The sequence below is a fragment of the Bos javanicus genome, chromosome 4 (genome assembly GCF_032452875.1).
Source record: "Bos javanicus breed banteng chromosome 4, ARS-OSU_banteng_1.0, whole genome shotgun sequence".
In the NCBI taxonomy this organism is placed as follows: Eukaryota; Metazoa; Chordata; class Mammalia; order Artiodactyla; family Bovidae; genus Bos; species Bos javanicus.
In genome coordinates, this window is record NC_083871.1 from 47,868,196 (window position 1) to 47,894,288 (window position 26,093).

The window sequence follows — 26,093 nt, forward strand, 5'->3', positions numbered from 1 at the left end:
AGCACCTCAGTACAATAGCTGATCCACATGGGTAGAAACTACAGAACATCTTCTCGAGTTTAACTCAAAGAAGTAACAGCTCAGAAGATAATTACAGAATTAAAAAAAAAGCAAGTCAGGATAACGGTGGTGGTAGTTTAGTCGCTAAAACGTGTCTGACTCTTGCGACCCCACGGACTGTAGCCTGCTAGGCTCCTCTGTCCATGGGATTCTCCAGGCAAGAATACTGGAATGGGTTGCCATTTCCTTCTCCAGGGGATCTTCCCAACCCAGGAATCAAACCTGGGTCTCTTGCATTGCAGATTTCTTTACCGACTGAGCTATGAGGGAAGCCCTCAGGATAACAGTATCTTTAATTATATTTTGTTGTCAACTAAAGAAAGATGCTTCTTTTTTCTGGGGTGAACATGTATCAGTGTACACCAAAATTCTATTTTTCTGCAGAGATTATGCTATAAACTGGTAGAAAAGTCAATAGGCAGCTTACTCTACTCACCAAGAGAGCATGAGCCCTGAAGAGTGGTAAAAGCCCCAGGTGCCTTGTTAATACACCCATTAAGTCACCAAAAATTCTATATACCAGTGAGGTGAGGGGTCAACCAGCCCATGTGAGAACATGCAAGGAAAATTCCTAATTACCAAGGACTCATTTTCATGTTAGTTTAAAATTTAAAGTTTTGGTAAAGTTGTTAATTCAAATGATTCTAAAATTCCATTCAAGAATGTATTTCTCATTGCTGGAAGAACAAATAAGTATTTTAATATAATTTAGTGGAATGAAGAATTGTGAACCAATTAAGATAGAGTTGACTCTGGGGGGAACAATTACAGAAACTTCTAAATTAAAATAAAATGAGGTGGGAAGAACCTGAGTAAGAGGTGACTGATTTTAACTGGTGCAGAATGCTTCAGATGGTTTCTTTAAACATGTAAATCTTAAAACATTAAAAACAACAAAAAATCAAGAAATGCATCTAAAGGTTGGAACACTTGGGACTCAGTTCAGTTCAGTTGCTCAGTCGTGTCCGACTCTGTGACGCCATGAATCGCAGCATGCCAGGCCTCCGTGTGTATCACCAACTCCCGGAGTTCACTCAAACTCACGTCCATTGAGTCAGTGATGCCATCCAGCCATCTCATCCTGTCATCCCCTTCTCCTCCTGCCCCCAATCCCTCCCAGCATCAGAGTCTTTTCCAATGAGTCAGCTCTTCGCATGAGGTGGCCAAAGTACTGGAGTTTCAGCTTTAGCATCATTCCTTCCAAAGAAATCCCAGGGCTCATCTCCTTCAGAATGGACTGGTTGGATCTCCTTGCAGTCCAAGGGACTCTCCAACACCACAGTTCAAAAGCATCAATTCTTTGGTGCTCAGCTTTCTTCACAGTCCAACTCTCACATCCATACATGACCACTGGAAAAACCATAGCCTTGACTAGACGGACCTTTGTTGGCAAAGTACTGTCTTTGCTTTTGAATATGCTATCTAGGTTGGTCATAACTTTCCTTCCAAGGAGTAAGAGTCTTTTAATTTCATGGCTGCAGTCACCATCTGCAGTGATTTTGGAGCCTAGAATAATAAAGTCTGACACTGTTTCCACTGTTTCCCCATCTATTTCCCATGAAGTGATGGGACCAGATGCCATGATCTTAGTTTTCTGAATGTTGAGCTTTAAGACAACTTTTTCACTCTCCTCTTTAATCAAGAGGCTTTTTAGTTCCTCTTCACTTTCTGCCATAAGGGTGGTGTCATCTGAGGCTACTATTTCTCCTGGCAATCTTGATTCCAGCTTGTGCTTCTTCCAGCCCAGTATTTCTCATGGTGTACTCTGCATATAAGTTAAATAAACAGGGTGACAATAGACAGCCTTGACATACTCCTTTTCCTATTTGGAACCAGTCTGTTGTTCCATGTCCAGTTCTAACTGTTGCTTTTTGATCTGCATACAGGTTTCTCAAGAGGCAGGTCAGGTGGTCTGGTATTCCCATCTCTTTCAGAATTTTCCACAGTTTATTGTGATCCACACAGTCAAAGGCTTTGGCATAGTCAATGAAGCAGAAATAGATGTTTTTCTGGAACTCTCTTGCTTTTTCCATGATCCAGTGGATGTTGGCAATTTGATCTCTGGTTCCTCTGCCTTTTCTAAAACCAGCTTGAACATCTGGAGGTTCATGGTTCACGTATTGCTGAAGCCTGGCTTGGAGAATTTTGAGCATTACTTTACTAGCGTGTGAGATGAGTGCAATTGTGCGGTAGTTTGAGCATTCTTTGGCCCTTTCTTAAGGATTGGGACTAGTGGCAGTGGAAGGGATGTTGTGGGAAGGTACTGAAACCAAGAAATTCAAAATCTAGATTATTTCTTCCTTCTGTCTATTCATTAACTCAAATATTGCTTGAGCACCTGATAAAGGACATTGACTCTGGCAACACACAGAGCACTTCTTAATCAACTTTTCACTTGTCCACACCTGTCCGAACACTTCCAAGAGGCGGAGCTCCTCCTCTTGCAGGCTTGCCTGGGTCAGTGGTCTCTACTGCCTGATCCTTTGAGGTTCACACCCCTCCTTATTGCTGCCTCCTGGCCCCTTCTGTTCTGTGAGCACACTGGCACCTTAGTTTTCCTCTCCACTACGACTCTGGATAATTAAAGTGTCCACCTATCAAACCCACTTATCTCTAGGTTTTGTGACCTTGCTTTTGTCTCCAGTGATCTTTCTCTCACTTAGCCACTGTAAGGTCATTCCTTAGACTGTATCACAGCATAAACTTGCTCCTCTCAGATCAGGCGAGGGTTTTTTTTTTATTCTTCCTGACTTGCTTAACAACTCCCAGTAGATCAGAGCTGCCGTCAGACTGCTGTCTTCACAACACTGTATGTTGCCTTCACATCCTTAACATATTCCATTTAGATACCACAGGACCATTTTTCAACAACTCAATTTTAGTAATTATTAAATTATTATCCTTTGTTCTATCAGACTTACCTGGAAAAATCCCACATATACCTATCTTCTCTGTACCTAGGCATCAGGGTGTTACCAGGGAGAGGAACAAAAATAAAACCACAAGAGACAGATTTCACTGTAAGTTCTGTCACCATTCTATAGTTCTCCAGTACCTGTGGCCACTTGACTCTCCGTAAGAATTGTTTTAAAACATCCATTTTAATCTGCTCTGGTCTCAAATTTCAGAGAAAACCAAAGCCTGCACACAGTCTGGCTTCTTCTCCTTTATCTTCTAGATTACAAACACTCTTAGACAGCTAGTCGATCTTTTCACCTGTGTTTTGGACTCCATGGTCCTCCACCTTTTTTGGAACCTAATACCATACTGATCTCTTTAACTCTTTGGTCTTCAATTTTTTCCGCTTTCCCACATCCTTCTCAGAGATAAAGTACTAGCTACAAAGGGAAAGGGAGACACGCTGTTGCCTCATTTGCTCCTCCTCTATACATCCAGCACTCAGGAGTAGCTTCTTTCTGACCTCTACCTCCTCTACTACTGGGAGAGAATGTCTCTAAGCTGCCTATTGCTACCAAGAGGTCAAATCCAATAGCTGCTTTCACATCCCTCACTGAACTTGATCTCTCAGTAGTATTCAACACCTGTGCAGGATAATGCCCCTCCCCTGGGCTTTCATGATTCTCCTCCTGGCTTTAACCTCTTTAGCTACTGCTTGTCAGTCTCCTTTGCTGGCTCATCTGCCACTTAACTTTTGAGAATACTTATGCTTTTGCCCTAAGCCCTCTTTTCTTTATAGCAGAGATTCATGCATTTTTGTTTAAAGGGCCATATAATAAAATTATTTTAGGCTTTGGAGGCCATAAAGTCTGTCACAACTAATTAACTCTGCCATTGTAGCATGAAAACAGCCATGAACAATAATTAATCGACGTGGTTGTGTTCCAATAAAACTTTATTTAGAAAACAGATGGTGGGCAGGATTTGGCCTACAGCCTGTGGTTTGTTTATGCCATACTCTACACCCTGCCTAGAGACATATCCTCTTAAGTCTCCATTGACCATCTATACATCAAATTCATGTCCAAATCTGTGTCTTCAACTACCTAAAACCCACATTTAAATGTCTGAGAGGGCATCTCAAATCTTATCTGACGAATTGTGTTCTTTGACCCCCAATCTGATCTCCCTCCAGTGTCTTTACTAAAAGGCACTGCCATATGTTACACAAGGTAGAAAGTAAGAGTCATCCTAGAAATTTCTCCCTCTTTCATTCTCTTAATTCTCTGAACTGGAAGAGTACCTAAAAAAGGTAACTCTGGGAATGCCATTATTTGAAGCACACAGTCAAATTTAACATTTAACTAATAGAGCTAAACTTTATTTCCATGTTTATTACATGTTTATCTTTGATGCTGAATACATATTAGATTGATTTAACATACAACTTGGGAGAAAAGCTGACATTCTCCACTGAATGGGTTAAAAAGGAATGTAAAACTACAAAATACTTGTTTAAGTTTGAATTCTAAATTATGGCAAACAGAACAATAATTACCTTGCTGTTTTCTCTTTCTAGTTTTCCAAGATGGATTTCCTTATAAAATTTTCATAACAATTTACTTCAAGAAAAGAAATAAGGGATAATCATTAAAACCATTTTAAGTATAGAGTACAAATAAAGAGTCTTAATGCAGAACTCCTATCTTCTATTTAAAATACAAATATTTCATGATATTATGAATTGAGGGGGATTAATTGCTAACTGCAAATCTAATGATTTAGAGCAAACTCATACATGCCATTTGCTTTTGTCTGAAAGATTAAGCTGATTTACAGGTGACACAATAGAGCTCTATTTGGTATCCACGTTAACCAGTTGCGTCTCAGAATGGAGATGGCCAAAATACTAAGTGCTTACGTGATGGAGATTTGGGATTAATCAATTCCAAGTGGCTGAAAGCTAACACAGTTAATCATTCCATCCCCCCAATCATTGGCCATGTACAAATGTACAGATTTTAGCATTCAGTGAAAAGTATTAAAACCCCTCTAGATACTCTACAATTGCTGAAATTCACTGTACAAAGACTGTTGTCTATAGTGTAATTCCAGTGTTTAATAAAATCAAAATTATGAGTGGTTATCAAAGTTGTTATTGGTAAGTTTCCTTCCCTTTGCTGTAGCCCCTTAGCACATTTTATGAAGAACTATGTGTTCTTCTTACTATTACTCTTCACTTGGATACATTTAAAAAACAGTAATCACTTTAAAATTATTTTTTACCAGGGATGGGATTACAGGATGAAAACTTTTCCTGGGAGTGTGGCTGATGCCTACTGTTATTAGACAAGTAGTTAGAATCATCTGCAAAAATCCATCTTCTTCTTAATAATGCTTATAAAAGATGCTTAATAAAGATAACATCTCTAATTAGATTACTTTAGTGACAAAATACCTTCTCATGTAACTGTTTAGAACAAATAATATATGGCTTTTCAATTTGTAAAATTTCACTTTAACGTCATATTGTTAAAGCTCTTCTAAATAGTCTTCTAATACCAGACTCTTAAATGAAAACAGAGAAGACAAAAGAGAAAAACTCTATGTATCAAGGCACACTCTTTTTCTTACAACAGGGGTTAACATACTTTTCTATAAAGGGCCAGATAATAAACATTTCAGGCTTTATGGGTTGTAGGATCACTATTACAATGATTCAACTTCTACTGTTGTTGGGAGAAGGCAGTCATAGACAGAATGTATTTACAAAAAAATAGTCTGAATTTGGCCTGCTGGCCACAGCCTTAGAACAGAAAGGAATCTACAAAACCCTGGTCTCTAGTCAGGTGTGATGACTGACTCAGAATCTAGTAGTTAATCGCTCTAGAACATGTCAATGTTGAACACTTTGAATTCAGCCAAATTACCACTGTGGGATCAGATTCTTCTTTTCAAACTCATGTCATCTTATTTTTCATTTGGGATAATTTATCTTCATTTAAGTAAGTACTTGCTTGAGCATTATTTATTGAGGGATTCAGTTTAAAATTAGTAAGTGATGTCCATAAAATTGAATATCCAATTTTTGAAAAACTTAATGAAAAATATAACAATCAAAACATCTAAAATAAGTACACTCACTACCCATTCCACTAATTCATTTCAGTCATAGCAACTATAGAATAGGAAAAATAAATTCATAAGTGTAATTACTTTAAAATAATTACTTCCATATTTGTCAATATTTTACATTTATGTATATATTCTATAGTGTAAGCAGAAATTCTCTCTAAAAATCTCCTTAAAATCTTGAGGTGCCACAGGCAATATCTGACATATAAAACTGCAGTACAGGCCTGTCAATTTGGCATTTCACTGGTACAATACAATGACCAACTTGTATAATCACTGTACAGTGCCTAGACATTCCAGTAAGAACCATTATTTTCTTTAATGTAGAATGATTAATACATAGTCTACAAGGGGCAGTGAGGTTTAGTAATTCTGTTGGGTATATCCTGACATAATTTCAAACTGTACAATAACACAAACAACTTTGTTAAGGCCATGTTTTATTTGCTGATTAATGGACAAAAGGCAATGTATTTTCAAGTATTTTCTTGAAAGTCTGTGCTCATAAAAATCATGAAAAGTTGGAAAGACTGTTAAATCACTGAAACTTTAAATATATCTTACACAATCTGTTTGTACAAAAATACAAGTTAAATATAAACATAAAGCAATCATGATAATTTTATGCAAATCTGTTTTTATGTGATCTTCAGTTATATATAAAAGTTTCTTGGTTGTTTGTGAAAAGATCAATACCAGATTGAATTACTATCTATTGGCAAAGGGCCCTAAAAAGCTTACTTTAGCAATTATCTTTTACATGGTTAAGAGCATTTCCTAATTTGAGATCACCTAAACACTGGAAAAAAGAAAAAAATGAAAAGGGCAGTATGTCCATAAACCAACAAATAATTTGGCTGTAACGTATCATAAAACACAAAGAACCCCCACACATCTGTACAATAAACATTATGTATTACATACTCACACACACAGGGGTACACATGTGTGCATGCACGTAAACACACACACACGCATACGCAGGCACACACACACACACACCCAGTCATAAAACAAAGCCTAATGAGGTGCTGCTTCCAGTTCGATATTCAGCTGTGCATTTTTTCTTACTTCATCAAAAGAATAGCTTTTTGTCACCTTCCCATTCTTGAAGACAGTGTGAAGAAGATCCTACACAAATATAACAATATTGAAATTTAATGGTTATATTAGGCCATCAAACAAAATTTTTCAGTAATGCTTAGATGAATTAGACTGAATAGTCAAATACAGACATGCTGATAATGTTCAAATTATGAAATGATTTTATATAGAAAGGATGCTGATGGAGCAGGCAGAGGAGGCAAGACCCAGATCTAAAATGGAATGTAGACATGTTTAACTTTCTGAAAAGGAATGATTCAGGTATTACATTCTTAAAACAGTTTTCCTTAAAGGCAAAACAAATCTAGTAGATGCTTACTGCTTTGGCTGCCCAGAAGCACTATGGCTGTTGCTAATAATCATGACGGACAGATCGGCAAGGAAAGCCTGCCAGACCGTCCCTGTTCCTAGCCAAGAGACTCAACACTGATTAAACTTACCAACCTGGAATTTACTAAACTTACTAATCATAAGCTTTTGCCTTAAACAAACAAAGTGAAAGTGAAAGTGAAGTCCCTCAGTCAGGTCCGACTCTTTTCGACCCTGTGGACTGTAGCCCACCAGGCTTCCTTTGTCCATGGGATTCTCCAGGCAAGAATACTGGAGTGGGTTGCCATTTCCTTCTCCAGGGGATCTTCCCGACCCAGGGATCGAACCCAGGTCTCCTGCATTGGAGGCAGACGCTTTAACCTCTGAGCCACCAGGGAAACCCATCAAACAAACAAAAGTCAACCCTAAAAATAAGAAACCAAACCCAAACAGAAACATTAATAGATACTGATTTCTTGACTAATACATAGTCACTGATTTTAAAGACTGTGTATATTCCAGAAGTCACTGACACATGTAATCCGTTTGATCCATATAAGAATAACAAAGACAAATTAAGAGAATTAAGACTAAATTCCCTTTTGAGTCTGGCAAAGCATTCCTATCTTAGTAAGGAATTATTGCCTCTAGTTTTTCTTGAAAAATCCATAGAAGTAATCTATTGTGCCAGAGTTTTTCATTTCATCTGAAGGTGAGCACATAACATTATCTAATATTTCTGTCACTATGTTGTTTCCTTTTTATCCTTTTTCTATTGAAATATAGTTGATTTACAATATTAGTTTCAGGTGTACAATGTAATGATTTAATAGATTATAAACCATTTAAAATTATTATAAAATATTGGCTATATTCCCTGTGCTGTATAGTATGTCTTTGTACCTTACTTATTTTATACATGTAAGTTTGTACCTCCTACTTCCCTACCTTACCCCTGCCTGCTTCCCTCTCCCCACTGGTAAACACTGATTTGTTGTCTGTATCTGTGACACTGCTTCTGTTTCATTATATCCATTTATTTTTTTAGATTCCATATACAAGTAATAACATTCAGTATTTGTCTTTCTCTGACTTATTTCACATAGCATAATAGCCTCCAGGTCCATTGATGTTGCTTCAAGTGACAAAAATTTCACTTTTAACGGCTGAGTAATATTTCATCATGTGTGCATGCACCACATTTTCTTTACCCATTCATTTGTTGATGGATACTTAGGTTGCTTCCGTATCTTGGATTACTGTAAATAATGGTGCTATTATTTCATGTGTGGGTTTATTATTTCATGCACATGTTTCAAATCAGTGTTTTCATTTTCTTTGGATATATACCCAGAAATGGAATTGCTAAATCATATCATAGTTCTATTTTTAGTTTCTGGAGGAATCTCCATAGTGGCTGTACCTGTTAACATTCCCACCAACAGTGTATGAGGGTTCTCTTTTCTCCAAATTCTTTCCAACAGTTGTTATTTGTAGACTTTTGGATGACAGCTGTTATTCTGACAGGTGTGAGGTGATACCTTTTTGTGGTTCTGGTGTGCATTTCTCTAACAGTCAGCGATGTTGAGCATCTTTTCACATAGCTGTTAGCCATCTGTATGACTTCTTTGGAAAAAATGTCTATTCAGTTCTTCTGCCCATTTTTTGACTGGATTGTTTTTTGATATTAAGTTACATGAGCTTCTTGGCTATTTTGGATATTAACCCCTTATTGGTCATATTTGCAAATACTTTCCCGTTCTGTAGGTTGTCTTTTTGTTTTGGTAGGTTTCCTTTGCTGTACAAAAGGTTTTGATTAGATTCCATTTGTTTATTTTTCCTTTTATCGATTTTGCCTTGGGAGACTGATCTAAGAAAACATTTCTATGATTTACATTGAGGAGTGTTCTTTTCTAGGAGTTTAATGGAATCATGTCTTACATTTAGGTTCATTACTGCTTTTGACATATTTTACATCTCATTTTGTGTATCACTGAACTGCTTATTGCAGATATAGATGATTTTACTGTCTTTTAAACTTTCTTAGTAAATGCTTGATTTGCTACCTTTACTATACATTTGCCTTTACTGACAAGGTTTTTCCTTTTGTAATTATTATGTTTCTAGTTACAGCATTTTTCTCTCCTGCTTAGATTACTCCTATTAACATTTCTCATAAAGCTGGTTTGGTGATGCTGAACTTCAGCTCACCTTTTGATCTCTTCATCAAATCTAAATGAAAGTCTTATCAGGTAGAATATTCTTGGTTGTAGGTTTTACTCTGTCATCACCTTAAATATATTGTGCCATCCCTCTCACCAGCAGAATTTCTGCTGAAAAGTCAGATTACAACCTTATGAGAGTTCCTGTGTATGTAAGTTGTTCCTTTTCCCTTGCTGCTTTTAATATTCTCTTTAGTTTTTGCCATTTTAATTACTCTGTGTCTTGGTGTGGTCCTCTTTGAATTTGATTCTTTTGGGGCTCTCTGGAATGCAAGGTCCCCCAGGTTGGAGAGGCTGAGGTGGGGCTCAGACCCCTTGTTTCTTTGGAAGAACCTCTGTAATTATTCTCCTATGGGTTGCCCACTTGGGGATATGGGTCTTGACTATATGGTGATTCTGCCCCTCCTGTCTTGTCATAGTTCCTTCTTTATAGCTTTAGTTGTAGATCTTTTCCTGGTAGATTCTGCCCTTTCTCATCATTATTTATTCTGTAAATAGTTATAATTTTAGCATGCCCATAAGAGGAGTTGAGTTCGTGGTCTTCCTACTCCACCATCTTGAAACAATCTTAGCTATCAGTGTGTTGCTTCCAATCACACTGCTCTTGCTGTGGCATTTTCTTTATGAATTTAACTATGAAAATTTAAATATAATCTATTGAGGAAGGGTGGTTCCTGTTAAATCATAATGTCTAGATGATCATAAATGGCTTACTGACTCAAATGTTCTAGAGTATAATCCACATACTCTTAAAACCAATGTCTTGTTTTAGTCACAGTTATGACCACGTCTAAAGTAACTTTTGTCCAGCTGGGGTAAACTAATACAGCAAAGTCTCGGTAGTAGAAGAGTTAAATGAAGGCTGTGTAACAGGCTATATATAAACAAATCTAACTCTAAAGGTTTTAGGAACTTGTATGTATTTCTCATTAAAGATAACAGAAAAATCTTACTGTAATAATTATGGCTTAAAATCTTAAAAGAATATAATAAAAGTAACATAAGCAGAATATATATAGTATAAAGAATCAAAAGTTAAAAAAAAATCAATTTTATTATATAATCAATAAAAAATTTTTATGATTTTTATCAATTATGAGTAGTTTCCTTCTAAAAAGGAGTATTTTCTTGTTCAATCCAGTGGCTTATTAATAAAAACTAGAAGTCGAATATAAGTGTAATCTTCTATGTCAATGAGCATAGACTAAGCATACTATAAATATTTCTAGCTCGGTTGACTTAAATCAGAAAACTTGGTTCATTTATTAGTTATAATCTGAATCAAGTCTGTTTTTATATCTTACACTATTAAGATGACATAATTTGCCTTTTTAGCCCATAGATGTTGTGGTGAGAATTAAATGAGACTAAAGAAAACCATCTGAACTGGATTCTATTGTTTTGAAAAAATGCAATCATCTTTAACAATATCTTGGAATTTGGAAAGCCCTTTCATCTACTAAAATTACCACGGTTTTACTGTAACATGGACAGCTATGAATAGTCTAAGACCAGCATCCTTTAAGTATGCCTAACTAGTCCTGCTCAGAAATGATTCACTGCTAATTGGCAATAGGAGTAAGATTAACTACACACACTTATTGAAGCTCACTCACTCTCTTCTGGTAACTATATGGAACACCATTTTTTTTTTCCTTATAAAATATTTCACCCAATGTAAAGGTCTCATTTATTATCTAGCCATTTCTTATTTTTCATCTTATTTTGGTAGGCTAGGTCAGCAATTGTAAACATTTTACAATAACACTCTTGTCCTCCAAGAAAAAGCCTCCTTTCTTAATTTGAAAAGTGAACTTATTACTGTTTAAAAAACAAAACAAACCCCAATCGGCATAGATACATACATGACCGTATTCTTCAAGGTCTCCTTTTCCTTCCTCAAGTGTAACAAAATTTCCTGCTGGTGTCCTGTGTAAAGATAATCGGCCCTTTTTGGACCTTTTGTTGGGATCAGCAACTGGATCCTTGAAGACGTTAATCTGGAATCCAAATTAAAGTTAGAGAAATAGAAGACTAATCATCAGAAATGTTCACTCAAGTCACATTAAAAAAAGTATATATAAAATTTAAATAAATTTTAAGGTACTTTGCAGGTATAACTAAGCCAATCTGCATCTAGCTCTTAGAGATATAACTCTAGCCTGTTGTGGAGGAGAGAGTCCTCTGTCAGGAAAAAGGTATGAACCAAATCCAAATCTTTGAAATCCTTTCATACTAGTGCAGAATACTAATAACTCCATCTGAGGTAAGTCTTTGAGGTCAACAATGTGACCCTTAAAGTATCCCCTTTTCTATTATGCATTGCCCTTAAACTGATCTAAGTATAGCAAGCACATGCATGTTACTGAAAAATAAATCCATGTATCTGTGGCAAGGGTACTAGGATTTTACTACAGTAAAGGCTTGCTCACTTCATAACTTTTCCCCTTTTGTTACTTTTTATTCTATTAGTGATATCTTGTTACCATGAGAAGCAAAGACAACCTTGAGAACCTAGAGACCTAGAGCACAGTGTTTTAGGATCAGAAAGGTAGAAGGCAACTGGAGGAGCAGAAGAAGGAAACCTAGAACTCCCCAAAGAATGATAGAGGTGAACTAAGGTAGGGAACCAATCCATGTTTCTTTCTTTTTTTTTTTTTTCTGAGCTATGGTTTTGGCCCTTTATTCTGTTAACATAGTAGACTTCATTGATTAATTTTCATGTGGATCCCCTACACACATCATCGAAAAAGCGATAGAGTTCCAGAAAAACATCTGCTTTACTGACTATGCCAAAGCCTTTGTGTGGATCACAACGAACTGTGGAAAATTCTTCAAGAGATGGGAATGCCAGACCACCTGACCTGCCTCCTGAGAAACCTGCATGCAGATCAAGAAGCAACAGTTAGAACTGGACATGGAACAACAGACCAGTTCCAAATTGGGAAAGGAGTACCTCAAGGCTGCATGCTGTTATCCTGCTTATTTAACTTATATGCAGAGTACATCATGAGAAATGCTGGACTGGATGAAGCACAAGCTGGAATCAAGATTGCTGGGAGAAATATCAATAACCTCAGATATGCAGATGACACCACCCTTATGGCAGAAAGTGAAGAAGAACTGAAGAGCCTCTTGATGAAAGTCAAAGGGCAGAGTGAAAAGTTGGCTTAAAGCTCAACATTCAGAAAACTAAACTCATAGCATCTTGTCCCATCACTTCATGGCAAATAGATGGGGAAACAATGGAAACAGTAACAGATGGGGAAACAATGGGCTCCAAAATCACTGCAGATGGTGACTGCAGCCATAAATTAAAAGCGCTTGCTCCCTGGAAGAAAAGTTATAACCAATCTAGACAGGATATTAAAAAGCAGAGACATTACTTTGCCAACAAAGGTCTGTCTAGTCAAAGCTATGGTTTTTCCAGTAGTCATGTATGGATGTGAGAGTTGGATTATAAAGAAAGCTGAACACCGAAGAATTGATGCTTTTGAACTGTGGTGTTGGAGAAGACTCGAGAGTCCCTTGGACAGCACGGAGATCCAACCAGTCCATCCTAGAGGAAATCAATCCTGAATATTCATTGGAAGGACTGATGTTGAAGCTGAAACTCCAATACTTTGGCCACCTGATGCGAAGAACTGACTCATTTGAAAAGACCTTGATGCTGGGAAAAACTGAAGGCGGCAGAGAAGGGGATGATAGAGGACGAGATGGCATCACCGACTCGATGAACATGAGTTTGAGTAAGCTCCGGGAGTTGGTGATGGACAGGGAAGCCTGGTGTACTGAAGTTCATGGGGTCGCAAAGAGTCAGACATGACTTAGCGACAGAACTGAACACACACCCTTTGATACAGACTCCTAAGAGCTTGTCAAGAGCTACTAGGGAGTTGGTTGTTCAGCTGCCTGCAGCTTGGGTTCCCCCTTCTAAGACTACCAGAAAATGATTCTAGTGTCACAACTAGAACCTCACAGTTCACCTTCCTAAAATATTGACAGTGTTTACATATTTGCTTATTTTTAATGCATGATGGCTAGGTGAGCTGACATGATTGTATGTGCATGCTGAGTCGTTGACTCTTTGTGACCCCATGGACTGTAGTCTGCCAGGTTCCTCTGTCCATAGGGATTCTCCAGGCAAGAATCCTGGAGTGGGTTGCCATGCCCTCCTCCAGGGGATCTTCCTGACCCAGGGATCCAACCCGAGCCTCTTGTATCTTCTGTATTGGCAGGCAAGTTCTTTACCACTATCGCCACCTGGGAAGCCCAGGTGAGCTGACATTCTCACTCAAATTTGCTCAACTTCTTGATTCAAAGATATACACTGAAGGAGTAGAAATGAATTGACCTGCATCATCTCTCTTAAATTATCTCTCACTTTTCCTCTTTTTTCTAAGTCTTTCTCCTTTTCTGAAGTCAAGTTATCACCTACTATCTCTTATTTTTCCCGTTTCTGAGTACTGTCAGGGGTACAATACAGTAATAGTTCAGGACCATATTATCCTTCGACTATTGCATTCAATATATGTATTCTAGGCATATTCTCGGAGAAGGCAATGGCACCCCACTCCAGTACTCTTGCCTGGAAAATCCCATGGACGGAGGAGCCTGGTGGGCTGAAGTCCATGGGGTCGCTAAGAGTCGGACACGACTGAGCGACTTCACTTTCACTTTTCACTGTCATGCAATGGAGAAGGCAATGGCAACCCACTCCAGTGTTCTTGCCTGGAGAATCCCAGGGACGGGGAGCCTGGTGGGCTGCCGTCTATGGGGTCGCACAGAGTCGGATACGACTGAAGCGACTTAGCAGCAGCAGCAGGCATATTCTAGGCCTACACATAAAGAAGATAGTAACAACACAAGAGTAGAAGTTGAAGGACATACCCCAAGGCCATTGGTTACAACATAACTACATTTGAAGGAACAATTCAAGAGATCTCTTGTTAACTTCTGTAGCAAGGCTCCACCAGAACCGAAGGAAACATTTTCAATACTCCATTTTTTTTGCTTCATGCCTTCCACAATCTAGATTAAAGAAGAAAATTTTAAAAAGTCAGGTAATTTGGGAGTGGAAAGAAGTTATTTTTCCATGGGCCATACTGATGAATAAACCATCTAAAGCTGTTTATAACACAGTAAACAATGAGCTAAGAATAAGGCCTACATGAAGTTACATCCCACTTTTTTTCTTTTAAAAGACCCACCCACCTCAAAGAGGGAAGCCCAGGAATAAGTGTAGAAGGAGGGGATTTCATTCAAAGTTCCTGAATCTGTACTGTTATCAGTGATTGTGGTTTAGGTTGGGGGAATAAAGGGAATGAGAGGTAGAAAAAAATGGCTATCAATACACAAGGTTACTTGAGTAAACTCTCATCTACCTCTTTAATTTACTGCCCAGATGCCAGTAGCACAAGCAATGAGGCCCAGATATTTGCCCCAAATTAGTAGATTCTGTGACTCTACTCATCATTAATAAATTTCAATACATGTTGTCACATGTCACAGTGCAAGTCATGTAATGGGGGTGCTTAAAATCATCAGATATTAGTGATTAAAAAAAAAGTGTAAAGTACTCCCTCTAATTTAAGAGTTGAGGCACTGGCAGTCGTCTGGCCCTGGCTGGTACCCTAGTGCCATAAGCAAAACTATGAACTGATTGGGAGCTAAGATTTATCACTGGATCATTTTTTTGGCAGAATTATCTAAAAAGCCAGAAAGAAAGACCTATATAAACACAGACTTCTAACAACTAGACTATTTCTTTCAAGGGACACATAATTTAAATTTTACATTAATTTATTACTTTATTATCAGTCTTATTTGCATTTCTTTTTCCCAGGCAGGACTTGGTTAACTAGTGTCTTTCTTCTTATGTAACACACTCAATCACTTTTATGGTAGAAGGTAGCAGATAAAGTTTAATAACCATTCTTTTAATTTCATACTAGTCAAAAGGAAGTAATAGTCAAAAGGAAGTAATTATAAAGTATGGGGTTTTTAAATTTAAACAGAACTTTCAGAAGTGATTAGAAAATCAAAATCAAGTTTAATAGGTTTATGTGAATTATTCATACAGATTTGTCATATACTTCCCAATACCAAGAGTCTCAAACTGACCTCTTATCTAAGTGAGGAATAGTTGCTGTTGTTTATTCACTAAGTCGTACCTGACTTTTGCAACCCCCATGAACAGTAGCCCAACATGTTTCTCTGTCCATGGGATTTTCCAGGCAAGAATACTGGAGTGCCATTTCCTTCTCCAGGGGATTTTCCTGATCCAGGGCTTGAACCCATATCTCCTGCATTGGCAGGCAGATTCTTTACCACTTTTCAACATTATAAGATACAAATATATAAACTCCAAGGACCTACATCTTTTAACAAATCCACATTTAGAAATGCAACTTTCTTTTTAAATCTCAGTCTAACTCTCCTGCTGTATGTCAGGAATCAAGATGGAGACATATGCAATTTATTTTAAAGTAATTCTCATGTCTTTTTATTATTACACTTGAACTCAAAATACTCAAGGGCCCTGAATTTTCTCACTGAACTGTAAACCAAGTATAACTAAAACAATAACGAAAACCTTATAAAACAATGTGAAATTAAAGTTCTAATAAGTGAATTTCAACACAGAAGAAACACAAGGAGTAGAACAGAAAAATGGAGTAAAAGAAACAGAGACCGACAGACAGAGGGTAAGGAGATCTGGGTAAAATATAGAGAAAACAGTTTCAGACCTGTCACTTGATTTTAGGTACACCTCAGAAGCACAAGAATGAGAAATTAACAAAGAAACAGTACCACCTAATGTCATATTCTGTCTTTTAGGACCAATTTCTTTAAGGTGTTCTTCCCATACAGCTTCACCATCACAAGTTGCGAAATTTAGACAATTTAAAGTTTATGTGAATTTTTCTATTAATGTTACTGGGTGTTACAGAATTAGAGGAAATATTACCTTTAAAAAATTTTACACATATAAATTAAAAGGAAACCTGACTAGACAAAAAGTCTATATAAATTCCTTTCCTTGTTTCTAAAAACTTATTTTGACCCATCTCCAATATGGAAAGAGAGCAGGTATTATCCTTTAGGTAATGAGTGCGTGTATTAACACAAACTACTCATTCTCTGACCATTCTGTTTAAGGTTTTACCAATGCCAGAGAATGTGTGTCTTGGGATTTAACTTTTTGTTTATGGAGTTATTTTTTTAAGAAAGGTTCAAGTTCTGAACTGATTCTCAACTTTAAAAATGCATATACATTTTCAAACTTTATTTTAGCAAAATGAAAAAAAAAGAAAAGCCAAAGAGCTTCAGTTTTTAAAGAGAAGTTCAAATACCCGATGGAACAACCGAACTTAAAGAGCTGCCCCTAAGAATAAGGAAGGACAGGGATAAGCAATGGGAAGAGCACTGGGCTGGTAGATATTCTGTTAAACAGTACCTTGCCCAGGTTTCTTCATCTGAAAGGGACCTGTTGAAACGGAGGTTGGGTACTAGTTCTTAACTGACACCATGTCAGAAACCTTCAATTCAGCTGAGCTAGAAGACAACAGCAATTAAATATGCCAACTGAGATTTCTATATTCAGGTCCTCCCTCCTCTTTGCTGAAGACTTTTCTTCTATTTCTTCCTTTGTACATCAAAGCCCCTAGGATGCCCCAACACCAAATGTCTTAGAAGAGCTGGGGAAGTTTCCACTTATCTTAGGCAAGGCGGTTTGGAAGAGCTGGTGGAAGAAACCTCATTTCTGTTATTTTAAGAGATCTATTTCAGACCTCATTTGGAACTCTAAATACATGTCACCACAGAAGTACTGAGAGTTATATGCAATAGTTCTTTCTTTTAAATGAATCTTTAGAAAACAAACTGTTCATAACTGGAGTACTGACCTTCCTCTAACCACACCAACCCTTTCAAACAGAAAATTCTTTTGGTAACTTGTGTTATACAAGTGGATATCATCTGAAACTAGTATACATTAAAATGTCAGTGCTTTATCATAGTTGACAATCTATATCATGGTATCAGTGATAGTCTTAATTGTTGTGGAGTGCTTTACATATTAAAAGTATAGTTCTTTAGAAACGTATTTGAGAAACAAAAGAGGAAAATGGTTTAAGATAATATAAAACTTACACTGTTTGACTAACAATAGTGATAACAGTCAATGCTAAATTTAGAGGAGGTAACAAACCATTCTATAAATCTGAAAAAGCACAGTATCAAAAAGAGTAGTATCAATCAGGTTTCACATTATTAGAGTATGTGAAGTTCCATTCTATTGAAACTGAGACCTTTTTGTACAGTGTTAAGAAACAAAAAGTTAAGACTTTTTGTTTTACATATAAAGAGTACTCTTGGGCATTTTCTTGTTTCCTAGTGACACTTCTTTGGGCTCATCATCCACAGTGGCCAATGAGGACTGGGAGTATGGTTTGGCTGGTATGTCTATATTTTCAGTTACTATTATCTATAAATTTTAAGCATTTAACAGAAAAGACATACACTGTCTTACTAAAAGAATAACAATTGTACTTAAATTATTGTTATTGTTATCAAATTAGTAAACAGTTTAATTATAAGAATTACCTTATTGAAACTTTTTAATATAAAATACATACCTCTTGTAAGGTATTAATATCTACTCCATCTCCTTGAATAACTCTAAGATAAGGTGGTAGCAACTTGTAGCCCTTCGAGTTCTCAGTAACAGGGAACTTCTTACCTAAAATATCCAAAACCTGTTTGGGAAAATACACATCCAACACAAAATAACTAAGACTGAAAAAAAGTGTAAAAAGTTTCCAAAGTTAAAAAGACTTTGCTAACAATCTTGAATATAAAAATTTAATTACTTAAATTTTATATTACCATGTATAAGCCTTCTAAAATTTCATCTCAATTCTATTTGATTTTTAGAACAGGCATGCAATTTTCTATCAAGCCAATTTATGCTGTAAAGTGGCTCAAAACGTAAGTATTTTTCCCTCACATTTTTCTAATTAGATTCAGAGAAAAAATCCTTTAACATTAGAAACTTACAATGGTAAATATAATATTTTTAAAAGGTATATAAAACATCATTTAAAAAACTCATGATGATACTTTTGAGTTGGATTTTTTTCTGCTTGTGCCAATAATTTAATTTGTCTGATGTAACTCAAACATGAATCCAGCTGAATTTTCTGAAGTCCTTCTCACTTAACAATAACACCAATTTTATTTTAAGCCAAATTGCTTAATATGCAAGTTGTGCAACTCATTCACTAACTATTGAAAGTTTGGTAGCAGCTGAAATACTTCAACACTGACTGAAAATTTATCAGAAAGCTTCCTCAGAGATTCAAAGGTTCTACCCAACCATCACTCCCTTTTCCTAAATAAACTGGTTTAATATTCTAACAATGACAAAATTCCGTATGGTAACTCAGTTTATTCTTGAAACTAGGTTTGTATATTTTTATTAGGTAACAGAAAAAACATGAAACCTGTTCAGTTTGCTAAACCAAATCAGTTCATATTTCAGGCTAAGATAAAACCATCAGACTGGTCTTTTACTTAACAGGATAGGAAAAGACCTCCTTGATTCTACACCCCACTGTTTTAAAGGGTAATTCATCACCTATTCATCAGCTGGCAAACAGTGTGGTAAAGAGAGATGGTATGATAGTCATAAAGACCTATGCTGGCTATTTGGCTTATTTTATTACATGTTGTCTGACCTTCAGCAAGTGAATTTTAACCTAAGCTGGTTTATTTGTCTATAAAAAAAAAGAGTTGTAATACGGATCATAAAGTTTTCGGAGATTCAATGACACAATTAAGCAAAGCATGTAACACACTATTTTTCTAGTAGTAAGCATCAATAACCTGTTTCTATTAGTGCTTTTCAAAGAAGGTAAACCAAGTCCTAAAAACTTAAAAAAGAAAGAAGAAGAAAAAAAAAGACAACAAGGCTACCTTGAGGACCGGTAGTATCACTAAAGAATCTCTACTTGAAAAGTATTTTCAAATTATTTTTGTTCCACATTACCTTGCACATACTTCTTTTGCACTAAAACCTTCAAAGGTACAGCAATAACTTGTGATAAAGGCAGAGAAAGAAACCACAAACTTGGTAACCAAATCACAGGACTGGTTAAAAATGGTAATAGGATTTATTAATCTTCAAGGTAAGTAGAAAAGAAAGTATCTATTCAACAGTCAACAGTATTTAATAGTCTATTTGACAGTTACATATTAGTAACCCTTTACTCTGGAAATACTTTCTCTAGTTATTAATGTGTGACCTTGGGCAAATCTATTAACTCTCTCTGGGCTGCAACTCTAAAATAAGGGGACTGGTCCAGATAGTTCTGAAATGGTGTGTGTATGAATGAAATTAAAAGTAGTGTTGATGCAGCTGGTCTATTGGCACTTTTAATAATCAAGTTACGTATTAAAATTTACCTTTAATACAGTGTCAAGAGGATTTCCAGAATCAGGTCTGATTATTAGTGGTGCCTCTGTACTTCTTGATACTATTAAATGTCTTAAATCTTCACCCCATGTTTTCTCACACGCATTATAAATGTCATAGCTATCGCTGACCACAGATACAGGCACTGATGAAAACTGTGTTACTATATGTTCAAAAGCATCTTTTTCATGGTCCTTCCCCCAAGCTGTTATGGTACTAGAAAACAAAATGAAAATACAGATTTACTTAGGTAGACACATTATCTGTTCCTGAATTATATCTCATGTTTACTATACTACACCATCAACAGTGCAGAGAAGGTGAGTGATTTAGTTTAATGAATGCACATCAAGAGGTTAGTTGAATATTAGTTGAGCCAAACCAAACTACCCTTTGGCCAATTTTTAAGACTACAAGTAATCTCTCCAATAGTTATTCAAACTCTTAAGTCATATTCAACCAAAGGATAAATGATATTATTTTCTTTTTTAGTACTCCTGAACCTAACTCATTTAAAATGAGTAAGCTAAAAAAAGCACCTGTTAAATACTATATACATTATGCTAAGATGTTAGAAAGAATGAACACATACTCCCATTATTTCACTAAGCAATGCAGTTCCCTTTTGTGAATTTTCAAAACCATATACCAATAATAATAAGGACATATATTTTATCTTTCTTACTCTCCAAACCTTACACTTAAAAGACAATTACTTAGGCAATTACTTATACTGTATCATGCATATATATAGTCAACTAACTAACTCTTTACCTGTTGTATCTTTAATTGGCCTGTAATAGGCATTTATTTTACTTATAGATTATCTACTAACTAACATATGCCCAGGAAGTAAGAATTACAATATTTAGTTTGAGCTAAACATAATTAAGATGGGAAATAGTGTGAGAGTTTCTATTAGGCAAGAATGATAACAGTAATTTTTATACTGTCCTTTTTGAACAGATTAACTGCATTTAACTAAAGTACTTGCTGATTAACTTATAATATAAATAACAAATTCTTAATGAGAACCTAATAATTTTAGAATTGTTATGATTTTCTCATGCCCAGTAATTTTACTTTCTCCCTAATTTATTCGTTTTTGCCTCTACTTCATTTTCCAAAGTAAAATAACGGAAAGTGAAACAACCCATTCATTTAATCCCATGCAGATATGTTTATCTCCAAACTATTTAAAGAGTCATACTATTTTTGAAACTGTTTTCTTTTTCCCTCTAAAGGACTAAAGTAAACAACTTCTCTCATGCTGTCAATGATATGCTGGGGACAGCAGAGGATGTACACTTCAGGGATACATACAGACTTCGCTATCCAGAACTACTGAAATGGAGTGAGAGCATATTTATATAAAATTTATTTTATAGTGAACAAAGTAGCTATGATGCCTACTCTCCACTTCATGCAAGCACCTACCAGTTGAAAGGAAAATTAAGACATTGATAAAGAAAGCTCTTTCTTCAAATCAAGAATTGCTATGGTCTTCTCTGTAAGGGACTTCCTGGTGGCTCAAATGGTAAAGTGCCTGCCTACAATGTGGGAGACCCGGGTTCAATCTCTGGGTTGGGAAGATCCCCTGGAGAAGGAAATGGCAACCCACTCCAGTATTCTTGCCTAGAAAATACCACGGACGGAAGAGCCTGGTAGGCTACAGTCCATGGGATCGCAAAGAGTCGGACACGACTAAGTCGGACAGGACTTTTCTTCTTTCTTTCTCTGTAAGGGAGAGAATTAAGCTCAAAGAATACTAGCACTGGAGAGCTTTGCAATGTAAGAACCAACTCTGAAGAGGTTATTTCAATGCAGTCATCTAACTCTGTGTGTATCACTTCTAGAAAACTTAATAGTTTAGTCTTTATCTTACTTGCTTTCTCTTTGGCATTTGAACTTTCCTGAAGCTTTATTTTCCAATGACTTCACTGACGTATCTCATGTTTTGATTTTTTCCCCCTATTTCTTTGGGTCCTCTTCTGTTTCCCCTAGAGGCTGTGCTCGCCTTCCTCAGTATGACCTGGGCACTAGTCTGTCTCTCTATACCTCCCTATGTGAAAACCACTCAAAGCTTTTAAAAAATACCCTTATAGTGAGTTTCCAAAATCTGTACCTTAGCCCAGGTTTCCCCCACCTCCACACCGCCCCCCGCAGACTCCAGATCCATTTTGTTGGGGAGGAAAATGAGTATCTCATCATCCCATAGACATTTCCTAGAGCACCCTCCACATAATGCAATCATAACACCTATTTTATTTGGTATATAGAGATCATAAATATTTGGTCAGTGACTTCTACTTATACTACCATTCCAATTTTCAGCATCATATTTGATACATTTCCAGTTTGAGGAAGAGGTATATAATTGAATATTTCTAAGTCTATATTCATATATTCTTTAAGAAAATATAACAATAATGGCAATGTTCTAAATTTTAGCATTTTCTTATTTTAAAGTTATCTTAGATGTTAGTTCATTTTTCCTCAATGACCTTCTGATGTTGGAAATGCAAAAATTTTTGTTCCTCCTTTTGTTGGCTTGGATGGAGGAAATGAACAGAGAGATAAATGAGTTGCCCAAGGCCACCCAGTATGTCAGCTGTAAGGTCACTCCTATTTCCCAACTTTCAATCTAGAGCTCTTTTCACGGTACTATGCTGTTGTTTAAAAAGACTTATCTATTTAAGAACAGCTGATATATTAAGGAGTCAGATTTGCAGATGTAATAAATATTATGAGGCTATAAAAACACAGTTGATTTTCACCCTGTATTAACATGAAATTCCTAAAGAAAATATCTTTATTCTCAGATTTGTAGTATCACACTCATGATGTTATTACTTTGAAACAAAACCATTAATACAGAGTACTCTTTATTAGTACTGTATTAGTAAGTTTTTAAAAGGTATGCATGTATCTAAGACCAAAAATTAAAATACTGCAACCCTTAAATCTTGATCTGTTAACGTCACTCTTATTTTCCTAGTTTCACTAGTCTTGAAACTTACATGTGAAAATATTTCAAGTCCCTACTAAGAGAGCAATGCTAGTAAACGTTAGCTGAATCCACTTTCTATTGAGCCCCAGTTCAAGTCATCATTTCAGCAATTTCATCTCCCAAGCCTCTGCTCATGTTTATCCCCTTCTTTTATTTAGACACTTGGTTCTGAATCTCATCATCTCTCAAAATTATTGCAACATTTCCTATAAACCCTAACTTCTCATTTTTCTCTATTTTTCAATTCATAAGATAGCCCACTATCAAGGTGATCTTTCTACAACATTTCTGACACTACTTCTTTGCTCAAAAACTTAAATGCCCACCCTCATTTGAAGATGGAATTAGAATAACCCAGCACATTCAATGTGAAAATACATTTGAGGCCTTTTACTTATTAACCTGTCTTTCCAGCCCACCTGACGTTACCTACAAAATCTCCGTACAAGATACATTTCAGTCCTTATTCCTTAAGCACATCCATATTTGCCTCTTTCATGACAATGCTTAACACACGGTACGTACGTAATAAATATTTATTCAGAGAATAAAGAATCCCGTAGTGTCTGCCATTAAATTTTACCAAACATTCAAGAAGTCAATATTTACATACCATCTCTATAAAGCCTTTCTTCATCCTACCAGTGGAATATGACCCTACTTCTCCTTCCTCTGCACTGCTGCAGTACTTTAATTGTATCATTTTAAGAGCACTTTAACAGAGCAGAATGTTGCTAGTGTACTTTTTATCCAAAAGATAGGATTAATTCTTTATGTCTTTCCATCCCTTGTAGCATCCAGTAGACTGCTGGGATCAAAGCTCAGCTTTACTCATTGCTGGTTTTAGCACCGTGTTCTTGTTGTATGAATCAGAAATAAGGATTGGCATACATTTAAAAAACTCCACTAACTTCCAGTAAAATTAACTCTAGAACCAGAGCAGCTATAGCCTGGACTATAATAGTTTTCTAGTTTAACTTGAATGGAGGAAACCTAAGAATCTGAACACTCTTCCTTTCATCAAAAGGGTTAACTCGCTCATCTACAATTCAAGGTACTGGGCTCAGAAGATAATTTCCAGAACAAAGATAAGTGAAGTTATGTAGAAGAGCAGGGAAAGAGAGAACACTGACCAGGTGTCACAATGAGTGCTTCTAGACTTCAAGTACACGACTTATCTGTACATGGCAACAGAGAAGCTAACATTTTTTAAACAATAAAACTTATAGAGCAATATAAAAGTTAGAAAAAGAACTCCTAAATTGTTTCTATTAGGACAGTTAAAAGTTTTGTCTACCTTCCTGACACCAGTTTTTATATACAGTATAAAGAAGATTTACTGTAGTACCTATCTGTGTAGTTAAACAAAATATGACTCAGTTACAAAAATGAAGAAGCTTATTTATGAAAAACCAATGTGAGATAACAGAAGGATGAAAACAGAAATTTTACCTGTGTTCTGCCGCTGGTACAGAATAGCCTGGAACAGGGTCTTTTGTTCCATAATATTTTTTAATTAAAGCAATTCCTGCTACTGTATCTGTTCCTTTGAAGTTAACCAAATGAGCAGACGCTCCTATGCCAGCAGTCTGCAAAATAAACCATAAACCAAATTCCAAAAAAAGAAAAAGACCTATACTTGAAGTACAGAGCATAGCCCCCAAAGGAGTTACTGTCTTCAGTTATTTTTAAAGAGAAGTCAACCGTTACCTCCTCAAAGAGACCTACTTAAATAATAGTAATCTACCTGCACTTCCCATCATCCTCTTTTCCACTACTCTGTCTTGTGCTTCTCAGTAGTAGTATCTGACATGTTTATTACATATATTTAGTCATCTGTCCATCCATCCATCAAATATATAAAGGAGGGAGATGTTTACTGAAGACTATTATTTCAGGTATCTTTAACAGAGGCTGACACATATTAGGTATTTAATATCCTTGACTGAATTTCTGGAATTTCAAAATGTGACCTACTTCCCATATAACTTCCTAGTAACTTCCTAAAACTTTATACTGGTAACCTAACCAACAATCTATATTTTATTAATTGAGGTTCCCTCCAGTTTCTTACCTCTTGGGAAGAGACTCCTCTGTAGCCAAAATCATGTAACTTGTATTCCAGACCATCTAAGTTACCAGATGTTTCTAATAAGTATTTGGCCAATATTTTCTTCTGCTCTCTAGAATTTGTGGCCACTGTGATTGGATACCAGGACTGAACAAGAATAGTCTGTAGTAATAAAATTAACCACAAACATTAATACATAAAAAATTGGATTCTTTCTGAGGAAAATCCTAGCTTTCTCTGGAGTTATGTCCTGGACTGCCATACTAGTAGAAATACCAATTGGACATTTCAGCTGTATGGTGGGAAGCCTACCACATGTATTTCAGATACAGTGCCGAGCTCAGCTCTCAAATCCATAATACGAAGGATAAGCAAACTAGGCCCCAAACAGTAGAGAATGTTGAATTACCTATTTTTCCATCCAAAGCTCCAAAGAAGCAAATTTTATGAAGACTATCTGTGATGAAGGACCGATGTATTTATTTTCAATCTATCATGGATCAATAGTTTTATAAACTATATTCACACTTGGATGCTAAGGCAATTGCTATAGAAGTTTCTAAATGCTTATCCTTGATTTTTATATTTCATGCAGACTTGCACTGAAGACCTCATGGACCAGCACTGGTCCATGGACTGCACCTTGAATAGTATACATCTAGAGGAGTTATTTTTTCACTCCTCTAGGTAGTACTGGATCTAATTTTTCCTTGGATCTAATATGACTACTGGAAGGTTATGTATGTGAGATACTTTTGCTTAGTACTAGACAATTCAATTCACAGAGTTATGTTTTATGTCCTTGGC

At 36.2% G+C, this 26,093-nt stretch overlaps 1 protein-coding gene across 2 annotated transcripts in view; it reads right to left on the reverse strand.

Annotated features, from left to right (window-relative positions):
• Nucleotides 1-4,310: 4,310 nt before the first annotated feature.
• The window catches only part of NAMPT (nicotinamide phosphoribosyltransferase), a 40,361-nt gene continuing 18,578 nt past the window's right edge, over nucleotides 4,311-26,093 (reverse strand). The window contains exons 5-11 of one of the 2 annotated variants that reach the window (XM_061413961.1): nucleotides 25,290-25,448; nucleotides 24,668-24,804; nucleotides 20,196-20,421; nucleotides 18,368-18,487; nucleotides 14,619-14,759; nucleotides 11,594-11,728; nucleotides 4,311-7,224 (exon numbers count right to left, since the gene is read on the reverse strand). In XM_061413961.1, the coding sequence (XP_061269945.1) occupies nucleotides 7,114-7,224; nucleotides 11,594-11,728; nucleotides 14,619-14,759; nucleotides 18,368-18,487; nucleotides 20,196-20,421; nucleotides 24,668-24,804; nucleotides 25,290-25,448 (1,029 nt within the window). In that variant the 3' untranslated portion in view covers nucleotides 4,311-7,113. The remainder of the gene's footprint in view (nucleotides 7,225-11,593; nucleotides 11,729-14,618; nucleotides 14,760-18,367; nucleotides 18,488-20,195; nucleotides 20,422-24,667; nucleotides 24,805-25,289; nucleotides 25,449-26,093) is intronic. The other variant, XM_061413962.1, reaches the window with a different exon arrangement.